This window comes from Mustela nigripes, chromosome 16, assembly GCF_022355385.1.
Source record: "Mustela nigripes isolate SB6536 chromosome 16, MUSNIG.SB6536, whole genome shotgun sequence".
Lineage (NCBI taxonomy): Eukaryota > Metazoa > Chordata > Mammalia > Carnivora > Mustelidae > Mustela > Mustela nigripes.
This window is the reverse complement of record NC_081572.1, coordinates 55,785,758-55,805,270: the sequence shown is the minus strand read 5'-3', so window position 1 is coordinate 55,805,270 and position 19,513 is coordinate 55,785,758. Positions and strand designations below refer to the sequence as shown.

Here is a 19,513-nt window from a genome sequence, read left to right as displayed (position 1 = left end):
GAGAGAGAGAGAGTGTGTGTGTGTGTGTGTGTGTGTGTGTGTGTGTGAGACTTACATCTGTGGCCATCAGCTCTTCTTGGTCATCAATGCTGGGGACTGTGATCTCCCCTTGACTGATGAAGGCATAGTCATATGGGTTGGTGGTGATCAGGAGCATTTCTGGGTACATACGGTTGAGGGTATACATTTTACATTAGAAATTTTTAATAGAACTAATAATGTTTATCTGTGAATTTAAGTTCTTCCTTACCAATCAGATCTGGCTTCTTATTGGAAGTGATCTGATAAAAAATATGATAGCTTCTTTCTGCCTTCAGCTGGAAAGTAACCCTAGACTTTTCTAGAAGATCTGGAAATAGAAATATATATTAAATTAGAAAAAAAAATCAATACAACTTAAATATATATTTTTTAAAGGAGGGAGAAGGAGAGAGGGAGGGAAGGGAGAGAGGGAGGGGGAGGGGCAGAGGGAGAAGGGAGTGAGAGAATCTTAAGTAGGCTCCTCACTCAGTGCAGAGCCTGGTGCAGGGCTTCTTGATCTTACGACCCTGAGATCATGACATGAGCCAAAATCAAGAGTTAGATGCTCAACTGACTGAGAGACCCCCGTGCCCCAGTGCTGCTGAAATACCAAATGAACCTCAGTGTCTTTGCTAAAACTGGGGGAATTATGTTAGACTTTGTTGACATTTCTGCCTGATGATTGATCCTCTTGGTGCTGCATATAAGAATTCCAAATACATATGGCAACTGTGCAAGTTTCTCACCATCTAAGAGTAGAGACAGAAACCTGTCTGCTCCAGTAAAAATAAATTTTTAATATGGGCGACCTGTGACCTCTGGATTATAATTGATCTGTAATATTTCCTCCTTCCTCATGTCACCTGAGACTTTGTGGTGAGCAATTACTTAGAAGTATCTGCCAAAGCTCAGATGAAGAGAAGTACTATAAGCCTATAGGTGACTTGCAGGAATCCAGATGTAGCCCTAGTGTTTGTCCTGGAAAGAATATCAGAGTTCCTTCTGTGGCAGGAATTTCAGAATGTGCTCCAGAACTATCAGTCTGCACTGAGGTTGACAGAGCACACAGCGGGTTTATGGATAAGTCTGGTATTAGCTCATGGGCAACACTGGCAACAAGCTTGGCACATGCCAAGTGTTCTGAATATCCTGCACATGAAATCACTCATTTCTTTTTGGATTTTTAGTCGTCCTGTTACTCACATGTTTCAATATCTGCAGAAGCCAGCTTCCCTGTAGTACCAAAGTGGATTCGAATGAATTTACCCTTGAAAAGAGAAAGATTCGTATAGAAAAGTTGAAACACACAGAAGGATGCAATTGAAATGATAATCCGGATATGTATTCTCTGGCATGGAAGGGCCGAGAAGATCCCTCTGTGACCAGGAGACTTACAAAGCGAGAGGAGTTGTCATTCCTCACGGTCTTGGCATTGCCAAAGGCCTCCAGTAGGGGGTTGGCACTGATGATTTGATCTTCAAGGGTCCCCTGCAAAGGAAAGAGCGGTCCTTACTTCTGGGGCTCCAGACTTTCCAAGAGCCCTGAGAGTCTAGAGTCTGGCCGCAGACCCACCTGCATTTTGCCGGGGGTAGGTTCCTCCTTCTTCTTCTCCCCAGTGACTGCAATTGTTGCAAAGTACTGGATGACACGCTTGGTGTTCACAGTTTTCCCTGCACCAGATTCTCCGCTGTCAAACAGAGACCAGAGAAGAGATTAGAAATATTACAGCTCACATTGTCTATATCTAAGACAATCAAAACCAGAGAAGGGAAGAATCACGTACGTGATCAGGATGGACTGGTTCTCACGATCTGTGAAAGAGAAATCAAGACCATCAGTTAAAAAAGAAAAAAAAAAACATTCAATATAAAGATTAATGAGTCAGTTTAGATCAAACACAGCTTGTTCTTTTAACATTTTGAAGATGTCACCTATAATTTTGGTTTTATGGTTAGTCCCCAAAGAGCCCTTGGTTCTTGGAGTAAAATTTGTGACAATGACAGTCAGGCTATCATTGGTTTCCTTTTGTATCTTATTAATTTTTAAAGACTTCGTGATGATCAATTTCAAACAGATACTAAGTAGACACAGTAACATAGGGAGCACCCCATGTTCCTATCATACAGCTATGACAATTATTACCATTTGGCCAATTTTATATCCTCTATACTCCCTCCATTGTCTCTGGATTATTTTAAAGAAAATCTCAGGCATCCTATAATTTCCTCTATCAGTACTTCAGTAAGAATTATAGAATTTTGAACTCATGAGGGATCTTAGAAATTACCAATGCCAACTCTTTTATTTAACAAACAGATAAGAGGAGACCTACAGAGGAATCAGTGACTTTTTGAATAATAATTATGTAGCTCACTAAGGTCAAAGATATTCAGGTCTTTTGACTTCAACTTTATATATTTTTCTGCTACTTGCCCTCCTCCCAGCTCTTAACATGACTAATTTGAGTGCTGGTAACACTAAATAGGGAAGGGGTCTGGCATTGTGAATGTGTTCATTTAGTCTTACGTTCCTTTTAATTTCATGTACATTCCTAAATCAAAAAACAGACATTTTTACTAGTTATATGACTGATGTTTTGGATTTATACCAATTATCTGTTATGTTACATCTCTAATTCTGTTTGAATGAATTCTCAAACCTAAAATCTGTCATTGAAATAGATACAAATCTGGATGTTATTTCTATGTGGATGTAGACTTCAGAGAATTTATTCAGAGCAGTAAATGGAGACCTTAGAACAAACTCAAATGGGTTTTTTCCAATAGCAGAAAAATTATGAAAGATCCTATCATATCTCACGGGAGCACTGATAAGAAAACAAAGTTCTAGTCTCTTTTGGCAAAGCTAAAATAAGATGAACCAGGTCAGAGGCCACAGTTTAGCATGGTTTTATATGCAGATCACATTTGCAAGCCGTAAGTGATCTTGAACTTGGAGCAGTCCCAGCGTTGGGGAGTGGAGACCTTGGTGTAGGGGTGGTGGTGTACAGAGCCGAGTGAGTGCAGCTGCTGAGTATTACAGCCTCTGAAACGAGCCAGCCCATGGATCATTTCTGGAAGGTAGCTAGCTTCTGCTGACAACGAAAGAACAGTTTCCTGGCACGAAATCCTTATGGAATTGCTGGCCAATTTATAATGGAAGATTCCTATTTTATTCCTTTCTCTTCTCTCTTCTCCTTTAACACACAGCTTAAAAACAAGTACAGCAAAACAAACCAAACCCAGAAAAGAACCAAACCCTCTCAGTTTCCAAAACCCTATGGAACAACAGGAAATTCCGGATTTTGGAGTATTTCCAAAGGCAGTACATTTGGTATGTGAAGATAAAAGGTTTTGATGCTATACTTGGGCCTGTAATGTCTATCAGATCTGTTTGTTTATGCTTTGAAAAGACAGGAATAACAGATTTTGAAACAATTTCAAAAATATTTTCAGAGGAAGAGGTATTTTTGTTTTTTTTCTGTTGTAATAGGAAAATGCTTCAGAATCATTGAGAGGAAAGTGGTAGCTCTTTCTACGCCAAAGGCTCACACTATTTGCTGTGTCGTTTAACCATGGAGGTAAGAATTCACAAAACTTTCCAGCTGTAGCTGGTAACCATTTTCATTGATTGCTGTGGATGTGCCTATTTTAAAATAATGGGTTTGAACTTTTCTCCTGTTGAAATCAGAAATTAAAACCTATGGGAGAGTGGCAGATGCGTTTACAGAGGTCTGCTGATTGTTTCTGCCTGGCTCCCGCTTACTGGATGGGTTAGCTGGGCAGGTCAGTGAGCTCGATCAGTGCCCTTTCCTCTCTGAAATGTGGATGACACTATATCTCTGGAGTCCGTGAACATGGTGAAGCCCCGTGTGGCTGCGATGTATTATTATAATCAAGGGCTAGACAGAGTCTGTTTGTTAAAGGTTCTCTTTCCAGGTATCTGGACATAAATAGCTGCGTCACCCACTCACCGGTCAGCATGAACTGGTAGGCATTGTCGGAGATGGAGAAGATGTGGGGCGGGGCCTCCTGGCGCTTCTTGCCTCGGTAGGCGGCCACCACCTCAGGGTTGTACACCGGCAGCCACTTGTAAGGGTTCACGGTGACGCAGAAGAGGCCCGAGTAGGTCTGAGAAAACCAGAAAATGTGACATGTGGATCTTGTCTTTACCCAGAGAGATAGACAGAATAGAGATATGCTGAAGGGGCGCTCACGTAGATCATCCAGGCTGCGTAACGCTCTTTGAGGTTGTACAGCACTCCAGGCTCGTGCAGGTGGGTCATCATGGCCATGTCCTCGATCTTGTCGTATTTCGGAGGGTTCATGGGGAAGACTTGGTCCTCCCTGACGGTTAGAGTCTGGCAAGTAAAGTGAAAGACCACTTTGTATTAATGGTGGGACAGAGTTGGTTTGTCTGTTTGCTTTGCTTATAAAACTGTAATTACTGACATCTTTCATTTATTTAGTATTCTTTAAATAAAGGGATGAAAATATATTTGTTTGAGAGTCTGATGCAAAGAAAATCTGTCTCCTATGATGAACTAGGATACTACATTTTTAAAAAGATGGTTTTTCTTCCCCCATCCAATCTGGGGGGAAGGAATGGGGAAACTAATACATTATTTAGCTCAGTGAATAACAGTACTTCGCCAGCAGAAGCCAACTTCTGTTTCTAAACCCCCAAGCTTGGGGTTTAGAGTGGGAAGTGGGGAGTTCAGGGATATGGTGGCGGCTGACTCCTGTGTGTCAAAGTCCTGTGGATAGGTGGAAAGGGGGTACCCGAGGTGACAGCTGGGACCCTTCTTCACCATCTAAATCAGGCATCCATAACAGACAAGGAGGGTGTCTGTGGTGGCAGGAGGCTGAGGTTCCCAGCAAGGAGAGCTTCGCCGTGAATGAGGAGACGCAGGAAGACAGTTGGGAGTGTTTTCTCCTGGTGTGTTTACTTACTGCCCCACCTTCTGTCTTCACAGTTACTTTCCCTCCTTCCTTGCTCTGTATGGTGCTCTTCACGTAGGAGGCCTTGGGCTCTGCGACAAACACTGATGTTTTAGCATCAAAGGGTTTGTTTTGGGCCTCGATGCGCTCCTTTTCCGATTTTCGGAGGAAGGGAGCAGCTTCGCCAAAAACCGCCATCTCAGCATCCGAGCTCGCACTCATGGCTGTGGTTTATTTAGCAGATGATTCTGTCTTGGGAAGGAAATGGGGCAGAGAGAGAAACAGCAGTCGGAAGTTATACCTGTGAGCTAGGATGTGTCATGAAAGAGGTGTTGCACCCTCATTGCTTGGGCTGTCAGTGTTCCCCCAGGCTGCCCTTGACCCGTGTCCTCACACAGGCCAATGGACTGGGCAGGCATGAGGTTGTGACTGGAGGGCTTCATTCTTAGTAATTTGCAGATTTCCTTCTGGGATCACATACCTTGATCCTCTGGGGCCATGTGCCTACAGTGGAATTCTTGCATGTTTAAATGTCTGCACTGTCACAGTCTCTGCAGCTGGTGGATTGTTCTCTAGCAGCTGTCTTTCTTTAATCCCTAGTTTTTCTTCAGCATGGTGTTTGCACCTGACATATACTGGGACTGTCATATAGTCAGGAGAGAAGTTTTGTCTTGTGCAGAGCAAGTTTGATATTTGCAAAGCTTCAGAAACTTGCTTTACCATTTTAATTGGCCATTTTTTTCCCTCTTAAGGCTCGTGTTATTATTATTATTTTTAAAGATTTATTTATTTGGGGGTGGGGAGCAGAGGAAGAGAGAGAATCTCAAGCAGACTCCCTGCTGAGCATAGAGCCCAATGTGGGGCTCGATCTCATCACCTTGAGATCATGACCTGAGCTGAAATCAGGAGTTGGCCGCTTAACCCACTGAGCCACTCAGGTGCCCCAAGGCTTGGGTTATTTTTAGTATTTAGTATATGTTAGTATTTAGTATTAAATCTCTCAGTGGGTTGTTAAAAGAACCATATAATAAATTCCTAATACCGTGTGGTTTTGTCATTTGGCCTGTTACCAAGAGACCTAGCGTTGCCTAATTCCATAATCTCTTTTGACACTTTATTTTTTTGCGTGAGAGATGTCAACTGTCAGTTAACAGATCTAACTGCAGAGAAATGAGAGGTTCAGCCTGAAGAGGGCCCTTCTTCCCACATACATTCCCCAGGCTTCGGTTCTTTCCATCAGTAAAAAGAAGAGAGAAATGTAAGGATTCATCACATGTAAACCATTGTCCTCTGATGGATAGATAGGCTTCTGCAGAATTGGCGTGTTAGATTGGTTGAGTCTGTCCTTTCCTTTCAGGTGTAAATTACTTGGGGAAGGGCCAGGACCTCTCCTAAATAAGGCACGGTATTCAGCACTCTGTGCGTGTATCACCGGGGACCTTTTAGATGAGCAATAATCAAACTTTCTAAAGAAACAAATAACAATGAATCATCAAAAGTAACTAAAACATTATGGTTGTCACAAGATGTTTGTCATTTCATTTTTTAAAAGGATTTTTCCAGGGTGTTTAAAAAGATACCCATAAGATGTCTAAGGGTTAGTGCTTTGCAGGAGCACTGTCAGAATTCATTCTGTCCCAAATGGTCCTTCAACCCTGGAACTCAGGCCAGGGGAGAGTGGAGGAGAAGGCGTCCTGGAGCCGCATTTTCCTAGCATGCACAAGCAGTCATTTGGAAGCCCTGGCTACTCAGGTGAGAGCAGGAACGTGGAAATGGTATACAATTAAGAGTTGTTCCCAATTAAGAGTTCTTCATTAGCCTGAATGCCCTGTGTCATCAACATGCCCAGAAAGCAGAGGCTTACCTTGGGAGTTCCAGATGAATCGCAGGTTCAGAAGTGGCTGACACTGTAAAACGACAGGTCTCTTATTAGCGAAGCTCTGACATTCTGGTAAAACAGTGACAGAATTATATTGCCCTGCTCTAAAGCTCAGCTCTGTGGAGATAAAAATCAGACTGGGGAGGGACAGTTTCATGCCCAGAGGTGGGCCACCGGGTCAGCTCTTCCTGTCCCTGGGGGTCCTTTCAGCCCCAAGGTTCCTATCACTCACCTCTGGTTCTCGGTGGAGATGCGGCAGGCGGGGCCCCTGTGCTTATGTAGGCATGAGTGTGCTGACGCCGTGGCCTCTCGCTTTTGTCAGGGAGGGCATTTGGCAACATGACCCTCGGCATAATTCGTACTGACATTTGGCATGTTTGGATATAATTAGAAGTATTCATATCATTTTGAGTATGTGAACCAATCTCCTATAAATAATTTGACAGGGACCAATCTGCCGGCAGAGAATACTTTCTAGTATGCTGGGAAGGTGATCTTTGACCGTGCCTGGTGGGGCCTCAGAGTCCGTTCCCATGAGCTATATTCGAGCTGGCAAACTCTTCTACACATACCTGTGGTAACCCAGGGATCTGATTCTCAGCGACACATTGCTGTCGGACCATATCCTTTTCTCTTTATTTGTTTCCACAGGAGGCCTGCACTTCATCCCCCTGGGGCACTTCCAAGGCTCACCGTTGGAGTCTGGCCTTGGGCAGCAGCGCCTAGGAGGGAGGAGAGTCTCCTCTGCGCCCCCACCATCGGCCCAGTGCCCACCCCCTCAACAGTGAAGAACATTAGTTCAATACAGAATCGTATGCCTTCATTGCAGGAAAAAAACCCCCACAGTTAAGCAGAGAGAAAAATTGTCTATAATCCCAGTATGCACAGATAAAATAAGATAAAGATGTCTAAGTGGCATCATGCTATATACGTGATTATAGTACCTATTTGTCCTGTAATCTACTTAAAAATTATATTGAAGGTAATTTTCATATCAGTGATATAATTTGCACCCTTTTTAAATAGAGTATTGTATGATTGTTTTTTAAAAATTAAGATCTTTCCTTTTCAGTACTTTGGGGTTTAATTTATATGCAGCAAAAATTCACTCTTTAGTCGGCAATTGTATGAGATTTTTTGGTGCTATTTAAAACACTTTTGACCTTGACGGTAAAATTCCCTTTCTCTGTTGCATGGTTCTAGTTTTTACACATGAATGGGTTCTTGTAGCCACTGTCACAGACAGGACACAGAACGGTTCCGTTTCTATGAATTTTGATAAATATGTGTAGTCCTGTAATCTCTTGCATTTGAATTACATGAAAAATTAAAGCCTTGGACGTGAGGCTAGAATTCCCCTTTGATGAACTCACAATGGAGGTAGCTCCCTTCTCTCCAGAGGTGACCAGTTACACCAGGTTGGTGTGTAATATTCCAGACCTTTTCTGTGCCCTTAACTAAGTTATATTTGGGAAAACATAAATTAATGAAATTGGCCTAAGGAGATTAGCCCATAGAAAATACATAACGAGATGTTTAAAATATGTTAGAGATAGTATCATAGTTTACATATTTACCAACTTGTTTTTTTTTTCATTCTGTACTCTTAAGATAATTTTCCATCTTAGTACATAAACCAAAATAAGCAACAATTTAGAACATACACGAAAATAGAGAAAATTGTGTATGAACCCATTGTAGTTGTCATCCAGTATTACTAATTATCAGCTCATAGTCAGTCTTGTTTTGTATATACTCCAACCCACTACTCTATTTCCTGGATTATTTTGATATCACTCATTTAAAAATTTCTATGTAGAATTCTCTTTGTTCTAGATTATAATCATTTCTTTTTGTACAAATTCCAGAAGGTTTCTCCTGGTCTAATAGTGATCTTAACTTTGTTTTGGCATCTCAGTCTTAGGGAAGTTTTAAAATTTTAATGTAGTCAAAGTTACAAATACTTTTCATTTGTATTTTTGGTGGGTTTTTTTTGCATATTTTAAAAGAAGGCCTTCTCTAATTGAAGGATTCAGGGCCATAAATATGTTCTTCTGCATTTCCAGTGTAATGCTTTAAAAATAGATATTGACATTTGTAAACTAGCTGTATTTGTGTAATCTAGCTGTATGTATGTGTGTGTGAATGTAATGTTTCTGAATTCTGTACTTTGTACCATTGTTTCTGAGCCAAAAGCACATTTGCTTTGATATGTGGTAGGGCACATTATCCCTAATTATTCACTTATTTTAACCTTGTCTTTGACAATTCTAACATTCTTTTGTATACATTTTTAGTGTTTTGTTGCTATGGCAAATGGAATTATTTTCTTGATTATCCATCCTACTTGGTTATTAGTGGCATGTGCCACTGAACCTCAGGTCTGTCTGTGGCAGTCGTATGCCACCTTCCTTCATTTCCCAGATGCCTTGCAGCGTAGGGCAGCTGTGTGACACTGTTTTGGCTAATGAGGAAGTGTGAGCAGGGGTTGCTGGGTGGGACTTCCAGAAAAGGGAGCAGAGTCCACTGGTAACTATCTGTCCCTTTCCCTTCTCACCCCATTTCGGTGGAGAACACAGATGTAATGGTGGAGCTGTAGCCTTGAAAGAAAGATCAAGAGAATTTCAGAGACAGTGTTGATATCTGTGATTTGACTTTTAATATGTGAAGAAGAAAATGAACCACTGATATTAATAAGGCACCATTTATTCAGATTTTCTGTTACATACAAACTCAGTCCTTAACAGATGTGTGGTTTTTCAGAAAGTTGTTTTTACTGGTATCTTTCATTTGACCCCCTTGCAGAGCTTCCTTATCACTTCTGACGGTTTATGTGATTCTCTTGGGGTTTTGATGTAGTATGTACAAATAATCACAATTTTGTGTCTTCTTTCTTTTATAACTTTTATGGTATTCATTTTCTTTTTCTAATTGCATTTTCTGAGACACTTAGGGCAATGCTGAATAATAACACTAGGTTACTTATACCCTAGACAAGGTAAATTATCCTTATTTTGTTCCTGGCGTTAATTGGGTTGTCTCTGACATTTCAAGTGTGATATTTACTGTATACTTTATATCTAGTTTGCCAGTTATTTTAATCATATACATGAATTAAACTGCTTCATTCCTGGATACTTGACGAAGAGAATTGAAAACATACGCTTACACAAAATTTCATACACAGGTATTCATAGCACCATCATCCATAATAGCCAAAAAAGTGGAAACAATCCAGATGTTTACCAACAGGCAAACGGATAAATGAAATGTGGTCTATCTACATGAGGGAGTAATCTTCAGCCGGAACCGGAGTCAAGTACTGATACATGTTACAGCACGGATGAACCTTGAACCTCAAAAAGATTGTGCTGAAGTGACAGACATAGTGCACTTATATTTGACGATCCCTTACCTATCAAGTGTCAACAACAGGCAAATCCATGGAGACAGAAAGTAGAGGAGAATGGTCTGGAGAGGGGAGACTGGGGAGTGGCTGTAATGGGATTTCTTTTTGAGGTGACCAAATATTCTGAAATTAGATAGTGGTTATGATTGTGTAACTTTGTGAATCTACGAAAACCACTGAACTTCTATTTAAATGGTGAATTGTGTCTTTAAAAATGCATTGGATTTAACAAAAAAATTTTAAAAATGCATTGGATTTTTCTTCTGCATTTATTGAGATTATTTTTTTCTCCAAATTTATAAAGGTAGAGAATTTTGTAGGAGATTTCCTCACTTGTACTGCTAAAATTCATGAAATGCAACCTATAGAAATAACATTGTTTAATTTTCTGCTGATCAAGTGTACTAATTTTTTTTTTTTTTTATGTGGGATTTCTGCATCTGAGTTCATTATGGGACTATGACATGGCTTTCTTTTCTTATGTTGTCCTCTTCTGGTTTTGATATCAGCATCATGCTAGGTCTTGTCAAATAAGTAGCTTCCTCTTTCTATTTTCTGCAGAATTGTGTTTAGAATATGAGTACTCTGTTCTGCAAACATTTGGTACAGTTCCTTCATAGCCTCTTTGGAGAAGGAATCTTTTACTTACTCTTGTAATAGTTTTTAAAAAAGATTTTATTTATTTATTTGAGAGGGAGACCACAAGTAGGCAGAGAGGCAGGTGGGGCTAGGGGGAAGCAGGCTCCTCTCAACCAGAGAGCCCGATGTGGGGCTCGATGCCAGGACCCTGAGATCATGACCTGAGCAGAAGGCAGAGGCTTTACCTACTGAGCCACCCAGGCATCCCAATATTTTGACTTTTGTTGTGCCTATCTTTTTATAATTGAAAACCTCCTAATTGATTCCACTGTATTCTTTATTCCTCTTCTACATAGTTTAATTTTGTTCTTTTTATTCCAAATCGTATTTGCTAAAGTTTTGTCTTTTGTGTTGGTCTTTTAAATTTAGTTTTGCCAAATAACTTTTTTCCCTCCTGTTTCTCCTACTTTGTATTTGCTTTTAATCTCATCCATTCCTTTCTTTTATTTCTTTAGGCTTATTTTACTGGTCTGTATTCAACATCTTAAATTGAAAGTTTCATTTATTTTCATTCTTTCATATGATCTTACAAGTTTATTTGTGATTATAAATTTTTCTTTGGTAACTACTTTGGCTGAATTCATCCCACAGGTTGATAGGTGGTACTCTGCTTGTCCTTCAGTTATAATTACTTTAAAATTTCCATTTCCATTTCAAACCCCAAATTATCTAAGGTACATTTGGTTTTTAGATTTTCAGATGAATAAATTTAGGCATGGGGGAAGGGTTCTCTTTCAGCTGTTAATTCTTTTCATTGTATGTGTGTGTGTGTGTATGTGTGCTCAGCTTATTTCCTGGTAGACCCAGTAGGAATGAGGGATGTTTTTTGTACGTGTATGTTTCTGTTTCTCTTTGTGTGTATAAGTAATAAGAAAATTCAGATAGCATGTGCAAAATGTACAAAATTTAATATTTATCTCGACAATTGAGGTTGTTATTTGTGTTATTCAGTCATCTATGTTTTTAGCTTTGTTTACTTGGTCTGTAAATTCTCTAGTAGGCCAAAGTTAAACTCCACTACTGTTGTTCAGATCTTTAAGATTTTCTTTGTATAATTCAAAGATAGCCTCTAATAATTCCATAGGAATTTGTGATCATTTAACTTTCTGGTAAATTGTGTCTTTTAAAAATTAAATATAAATCACCCCTGCTGCATTTAATATATTTTGTCTTAAATTCTATTTTTTCTAATATTTTGCTATATTTTATTTTTGGTAGCATCTAGATGGGTGATCTATTCCTATACCTTTATTTTTAACTTCTCTGAGTTATTTTATTTTATATTTAGCTTTTAAAAAACAAGTGGTAGGTACTGTAAAAATCCAATATGAAAGCCTTTTTTTAATAGGTAGGTTTTAGAGACAACAAACTGGCTAGCATACTTTTTATGATGTGTACAGTGTTTTAAATATCAGTTTAATCAGATGTTATTTTGTTTGATTTTAGGGAAGTCACCTAATCCCTTTAAGCCTCAGTTTGTTTATCTGTCAAAGGAAAATAATGACTTTCTACCATCTCACAGTACTAGTGTGAGTATTCAGTGAAAAATATATGTAGAGCATCTGGAAACACAGAAAATATTTAAAAAATATTGGCTATGCTCACTCAAATAGTGTAAAAAATAGGGCTCTATTGCTGTGAGTCGTGGGATATCACTGGAGTCTTAACCAAGGAAATGACATTATAAGATTTGCATTTTAAACACAGTATGGTAGCAGCATGGAAGGTGAATTGGAGGAATGAAGCAGAGATAAAGAAACCACTTAAACAGCTGTACTATTTTGGGAGAGCTGAGAACCTGCTCTAAGCCAGCAGCTCTTGGAAAAGAAGAGAAGGAGATATAATCAAGAAGTATTAGGGTTGAAGATTGACTGCTTGCTGCTGGTGAAATAGAAATAATTTTAGGTGTTCAGGAATCATCTCAAGACAACTAAAATTACACTGAATTTCCTGACACTGGGCGGTAATATTTCTCATGGAAAGGGAACAGATTTGGAAGTACTAGACAAAAGAGAGAAAACTCGATGGAGCCTTACAATTTCAGAGTTCATGGTAAAAGAACAGAAATTTCTGGGAATAATGAGTGAGCTTTCACGAGACAATGAAGCGATAAGCCACCCTATCTGACATTAAACAAGTTTTAGGAATATGGTGATTAAAACAGTATAGTATTAGTGTAGGTGAAGACGAGTAGATCAGTAGAACATAATATATATAGTCCAAAGATAGGTTCTTGCATGTATGGCAATTTAAAATATGATAAATGTGGTGTTTTAATCACAGGGGGAAAAGAAGGACTAAGGTGGGTTTGAGATTTATCGTTAGCAATGTAATTATCGTAGGTCCTTCCCTGACACCATTTATAAAAATAAGTTGAGGTGAATTGAAGCCTTAAGCATTAAAACAAAGCCCAATAATGAATGTAGTAGAAGTTGTGTACATATCCTTCAAATCAAGAAGAAAGGGAGTATAAGCAAATAGAAAAAGATAGCCAAAAAGATATAAGTGGACAGTTCACGGAGATGGCAGTACAAATGGCCAATAAAGTTGATAACACACTCAACCTCAGGAGTTGCAAGATCAGATAACAGCTGGTATATCTCACCCATCAGCTTGACAAATAGAACAGTTTCTTCGTAGCAAATGGTGGTGTTGGAGAGTGGATGCCCTCATACGGCTTGGGTAAGGGTGTAGAATTCCTGGGCAATATGTTGCTTCTTTTGAAATGTGAAATTGCAGCAAATTCCCCTCTTATTCTTTTTTTTTTTTTTTTTTTACAGAAGCACAGTGAACTAGGAAGATATGTCAAGGGTTATATATTTAGCACTTCTTCTAATAACAAAACTTTGGAAACAACTTAAATGTCCATTCAGTTACTTTGTCTGTAATTTAGCTGAGTGGCCACCTGTTAAATGGTGGTGCTCTGATTATGTGGTCAGTGGTTGATACCTGACACTCACTTGAATTTGAGAATAGGATTAGCATAATACATTTTCCACTTGTTTTCTTTGAGCTGTAACCCTGGAAATGGAAAACCTTATTTAAAATAACAATGAAGAGTTTTAATGGGCAATACAAATAAGAAAACTGAACGTCTAGATAGATTTTTGCTAAAGCCCATTTATTTGTATATTCCAAACTTCTCCAGTGTGTAGCTGTCTCTTAACACAATTGTTGTGTGACAACTCATTTAACTTAGAGTAAAAGCCCTTCCAAAGTCTGGCTTTTATTCCTTGTCCTTGCTTTTCTTGCTAGTATCTGCTTACAATTAAGCCCGGGTCAGCATTAAATTACTCTTATCTAATGATCCTTCTGCTCTAAGAGCTCATGTCAGAAGTTAGCTTATAATTCCTAAGATTCCCTTTGCCCTAAGGATTTATGTGTTCTCTCCCTCCAGTGAGGAAAAGCAGCGGAATTACAGTCACTAAAGGAATCTCTGCCTCTCTATACAAAACTGTAATTATCTCATCTTTGAACAAAGGAAATCATTTGCCTTTCATAGCACTTATGCCAAAGAGGAATGTTATAGATTAATCTGGGGGGTTTTTAAAAAGATTTTATTTATTTATTTGAGAGAGCAAGAGAGAGAGAGAGAGAGAGAAAGAAAGCAAGTGTGTGCACAAGCACGGGAGGGGCAGAGGAAGAGGAAAGAAGCAGGCTGAGCAGGGAGCCCTGCTTAGGACTCGACCCTCAGACCCCGGGATCATGACTTGAGCCACAGACAAATGCTTAACCGACTGAGCCATTCAGGTGCCCCTCATCTCTTTTTTTGCATGTAGTTAATTTCGTTTATTGGTGATCGTATTTCATTAAGAGGATATAGTGTATTTTGTTCATCTGTTCTTTTGCTGATGGATATTCTTACTTTTTTGTGAATGCATCTTTCATTTCTTCTGGTTAAATTCCAAAGAGTAGAATTGACAGATAAAAAGGTGTCTGGAAGTGTATTTAACGTATAACAAATGACCAAACAATTTTTCAAAAATAGTTGTACCATTTTACATTCTCACTAGTAATACACGAGAGATGTGTTGTCTAGCATCCTTGCCAGCATTTGTCATTGTCCATCTTTATAATTTTAGCCATTCTTATGGATGTCTAGTGGAATTTCTTTATGGTTTTTAAACTGTATCCTCCTGACCAGTGATACTGAACATCTTTTAATGTGGTTATTAGACCTTCACATACCTTCTTGTTGAAAGTATCTGTCAAATTCCTTTGCCCATTTTTACTGGATTGTTTTGTATGTGTTCTCATAGATACAATAAAGTTCTTTGTTGGATTTATATATTGCATATATTTTCTCCCAGCTTGTGATTTGTCTTTTGGATCTTGGTGAGCAGTAGTTTTAATTTTACTTTTGAAGAGGAGATTTTATCATTTTTTCCTCTTTATTTAGTACTTGTGTTCTGTTTAAGAGTTTTTGCACACATCACAAAAATATTTTCCACATTTTTTTTAGAGGATTTATAATTTTAGGATTTGCCTCTAGGTTTGTTTTCTGAATTGAGTTAATTGCATTTTGTATGAGTTATTATTTGTTCATACAGATGTCTAATTGATTATCATTTTTTACAGATTTCCCTTTCTACATTGAATTGCATTTGCACCTTAGTAAAAAGTCATTTGGTAGTATATATAGTGGATTTATTTTTAAGATCTCTATTCCTCTCTATTCTATTCCAGCAATCTATATTTTTTCTACCTTTATGCGAGTACCACACTGTCTTAATTAGAGTAGCTTTATTTTAAGTTTTTAAAACGATTGAGTAACTCCTTCAACTTTTTATTTCTCTCTAATGCATTTAATATCAGCTTGCCAATTTCTCAAAAAAAAAAATGCCTGATGGGATTTTTATTTGTGTTACATTAAATATTTGGATCAATTTGGAGAGAATTGACACACTTAAGATGTTGGGTCTTCTAATCCAAAACAATTGTGTCTCTTTCCCCTTCTTTCCATGTGTATGTATATATATACATACACATACACCCATATATATATATACACACACACACGTATGTATAATTTTAGATATCCTATACTTTCTCTCAGCAGTGATTTATAGTTTACAATGTAGAGGTTTAAAAAAATGTTTTTATTAAGTTTATTCCTAGAATATTTTGTGATTTCTTTGATGCTATTGTAAATATTATTGATTTTTAGAATTTCACTTTCCAGTTTTTTGTTGTCAATATAAATATAAAAATAAAACTTATTTTTATATACTGACCTTACAATTTGACACATGCTCAGTTTACTTCTTGAATTAAGTAGTTTTTTGTAGACTTATTGAAATATTTTATGCAATTTTGTCATCTACATATAAAGACAGTTTTACCTCTTTTATTTTTTTTTCCCAATCTCTATGTCTTTTTTTCCCTCTTATTGCATTAGCTAGGGCCTCCAATGTAGTTGGCTAGACATGGTGAAAGTGATTATCATTTCCTTAGTCCCAGTCTTAGGTAGAAAAGTCTTCACTGTTTCATTGTTAAGCATGATATTTTAGTTGTGCTGTTTTCTGTAAAGATTTTATTTATTTGAGAGAGAAAGAGCACACATAAGCAGGGGGAGGGACAGAGGGAGAGGGAGAGCAAGGGAGCCCAGGGCTCCCAGGTTGCTGGGGCCCTGAGATGATGATCTGAGCTGAAGGCAGCTACTTAACCTACTGAGCCACCCAGATGCCCCTGTGCTGTTTTTTTAATAGGTGCCTGTTACACAGATTGAGAAAGTCCTCTTTTATTGGTAGTCTGCTGAGATTTTTAAAAATTTATTTTATTTTAGAGAGAGCACACATGAGCGGGGGTGGGGGTGTGGGGACAGGGGGAGGGAGAAGGAGAATCCTCTAGCAGACTCTCCACTGAGCACAGAGCCAGATGCAGGGCTCAATCCCAGGACCCTGAGATCACGACCTGAGGTGAAATCGAGACTCAGCCACTCAACTGACTGAGATACCCATTCGCCCTGAGAGTTTTTCTTTTTTAAATAGTGAATGGGTGCTGGATATTGTCAAATCATTTTACTGCATCTAGTGAGATGATCATATAATATTCACTTTTATTCTGTGACTATAATGAATTACATTGAGTTTTGATTGTTAAACCAACCTAGTTAGGCTGTCCATTTTATTCTTTGGCTAGGGAGAGTAGGTGTTTTATGGGGCTTTTTTGTCTATGCCTGTTGGTGTTTCTATGTTGTCTGCTTCTTCAGCTCCTTAGTCTGGGGGATATGTGGCAAAAAGAAAACCCAGGGAACTTACCTAGTCCATCTTCTTCTATCTACCATTCAGAATTTTTTGTGTTAGTTTTATATATATATAATGTCCAGGGATTTTAGTTGCACTTAGTGGGAGGAAAAAGTAGGTCAACTCTATTTTCCTGGAAACAGAAGTCTTCTTACTGATTTCTTTTTTTCTGTCAATTACTGAGAAAAAGGTACTTAAATATCCTTTGCTTTAAGGTTTATTTATTTATTTTTGGGGGGTGATAAATGTAAAATGTCTAGCCCAGTGCCTGGCACAGATTAAATAATTCTTGAATTGTTATGTGTCCCACAAATATCTCTTGAGTACTTATTACATGGTGGGCCCGGAGAGGTTTAGCTGAATTTATAAATGTAAATGCAGGGCTGTAGATTATCATGTGTAATTCCTCTTTGAAAGAATTGGTGATAATGTAGAACTGTGGTTTCCAGAGTGTGTTCTGGACTAGCTACATTATCATCACCTGGAAACTTGTTAGAAATGCAAATGTTTGGGGCCCAGCCTATACCTATACCTTCTAACCTCCTGAGTTAGAAGCTCAGGAGGTGGTGCCCCCCAGTCTGTGTTTTAGCAGGGCCTCTAGATAGTTCTGATGCATGCTAAATTTGAAAGCCCCTGATGCTGAGGCTCACACAATCTCTAGCCTCATGAGGAAGGGGGCGAGGCATCTTGATACCCAGGGTCAGGCCTGCATTTAGGCAAATGGCTTTTGTAGGTGCACTTTTTACATCTCCCCCTTTCCTTCCCTTCAGGCATAGAGATCACAAGAGTTCTCTTTCTTTAGATGCGTTCTCAGCTGATTATTCCTTAATGCTGGCTAGGATGTAGTGGAAATAAGTATATTTACTAGGAATTTAATAGGAGGTTAAATATCTTTCAGGATGCCAAAGATTTCAGTCTCATAGTGAGAGATTTACAAATAATAGAGAAGGGGAGGTGATGCTTCAGAAGAGAGGGATTTCAAGATTTCTTTTGTTCTTGATATATTTGGATATGAACTGAGTTGAGGAAAGAGATTCATAGTATTTTCAAATATCAGTATGTGAATGGTACTGGTACTTGCTTTCAGTAGCCATGGTCTTGAAGTCCTTAGAAGATAAGGAAATAAAGAATCTGGCCTTATTATAGATTCTTTGATTTTATTAGTGTAATGATATCTGGCTAGATACCAAAAATACTAGGGCATGGCCATCTCTGCCTAGTTCATTACTTGTATGCTCTAAGTATGTTTATCTATAGGTTATCTCAAGGTTGCCCTTTGTGACAGCCCATAGTCTCCTTCCAGTCTCAGTTTCTTCCCATCACAGTAGGTCCTAGTGTTACTGTTTGGGAAGAGTCAGACATAAATTGCCTCTTTATCCTAATTCAAAGTTGTTCTTGGAGATGGTCTCCTGTCTGCATGCGTCCCATTTGGATTTTCATATCCAGCATCAGTAAGTTATGAACAGCTCCCACATCTCAGTGAAAGGAAAGACAAGAGTATTATAAGCATTTCTGGATCTTCCTGGGTGGCTTTGTTGTGAGAAAGGAAATAAGTCTATAAATCACCTAATCTGTGAGGACGATGAGAAAGAATATTAATCAGAGTTTCTGTGACTCTAAATCCTTGCTGCTTTAATCAGGGACCCCAGGATAATCCCCCCTTACATAATGAAGTCCACTCCCAACTCTCTATATAAGCAATTATTTAAATAGTTAGGAGACAGAGTAATAAAGCAGTTGCCCTGTGCTTTTGAATCAATAGGTTAACTCTACAGAGTTTAATTAAAATTTGATAATAAATGCTTGCTCTCGGCAGGATATTTCATTAGTCTTCATCATGGCCTGTGTTAAATATTCCTTATTAATTAATTTTCACCCCTCTTAAATCCTCTTCTCATGAAGCAGAGTTCTCATTACTAATTAGGATTCCCACACTGGGGAAGGAGATTCCTTGAAGCAGCCACCTTGTTAGGAAGGGATATCCACCACCATAAAAGAATAAGATTTGGGATTCTATGATCTTATTTTTAAAATATCTACACAATGAAACCAAATGATAAGCTTTAAAAAAGTATCAAAGAAATCATCATTCTGGCAATAGCTATGGTATAATCTCAGTTACATTCTTTTTGATATTAATAAGTTAATTCCCTTTCTGATTCCTCCTTAAAATAGGTATGGTACTGAGAAAAATGAGGTTCCTTGGGTTTGGTAAGTAGACTTGTACATAGAAATTAGGAATTATCTAAGAAGTTCTGTCCCTTTTCTTGGAGGGGTTCAGAGGAAGAGAATTTCCCACAAAAGGAAATAAAACACATAGTTCCAAGCTACCTGGGAAGTTTGAAGGCCGTGAAATTGATATTCTTCTCAGTGCTCTTCC

At 38.5% G+C, this 19,513-nt stretch overlaps 1 protein-coding gene across 2 annotated transcripts in view; it reads right to left on the bottom strand.

Annotated features, from left to right (window-relative positions):
• The window catches only part of LOC132004202 (myosin-13), a 98,886-nt gene extending 93,703 nt beyond the window's left edge, over positions 1-5,183 (bottom strand). For both annotated transcript variants that reach the window (XM_059380391.1, XM_059380389.1), the window contains exons 1-9: positions 4,974-5,183; positions 4,238-4,381; positions 3,995-4,151; positions 1,805-1,832; positions 1,594-1,708; positions 1,417-1,509; positions 1,225-1,288; positions 251-349; positions 56-159 (exon numbers count right to left, since the gene is read on the bottom strand). In XM_059380391.1, coding sequence (XP_059236374.1) covers positions 56-159; positions 251-349; positions 1,225-1,288; positions 1,417-1,509; positions 1,594-1,708; positions 1,805-1,832; positions 3,995-4,151; positions 4,238-4,381; positions 4,974-5,183 — 1,014 coding nt within the window. The remainder of the gene's footprint in view (positions 1-55; positions 160-250; positions 350-1,224; positions 1,289-1,416; positions 1,510-1,593; positions 1,709-1,804; positions 1,833-3,994; positions 4,152-4,237; positions 4,382-4,973) is intronic.
• Between the last annotated feature and the right edge of the window lie 14,330 nt (positions 5,184-19,513).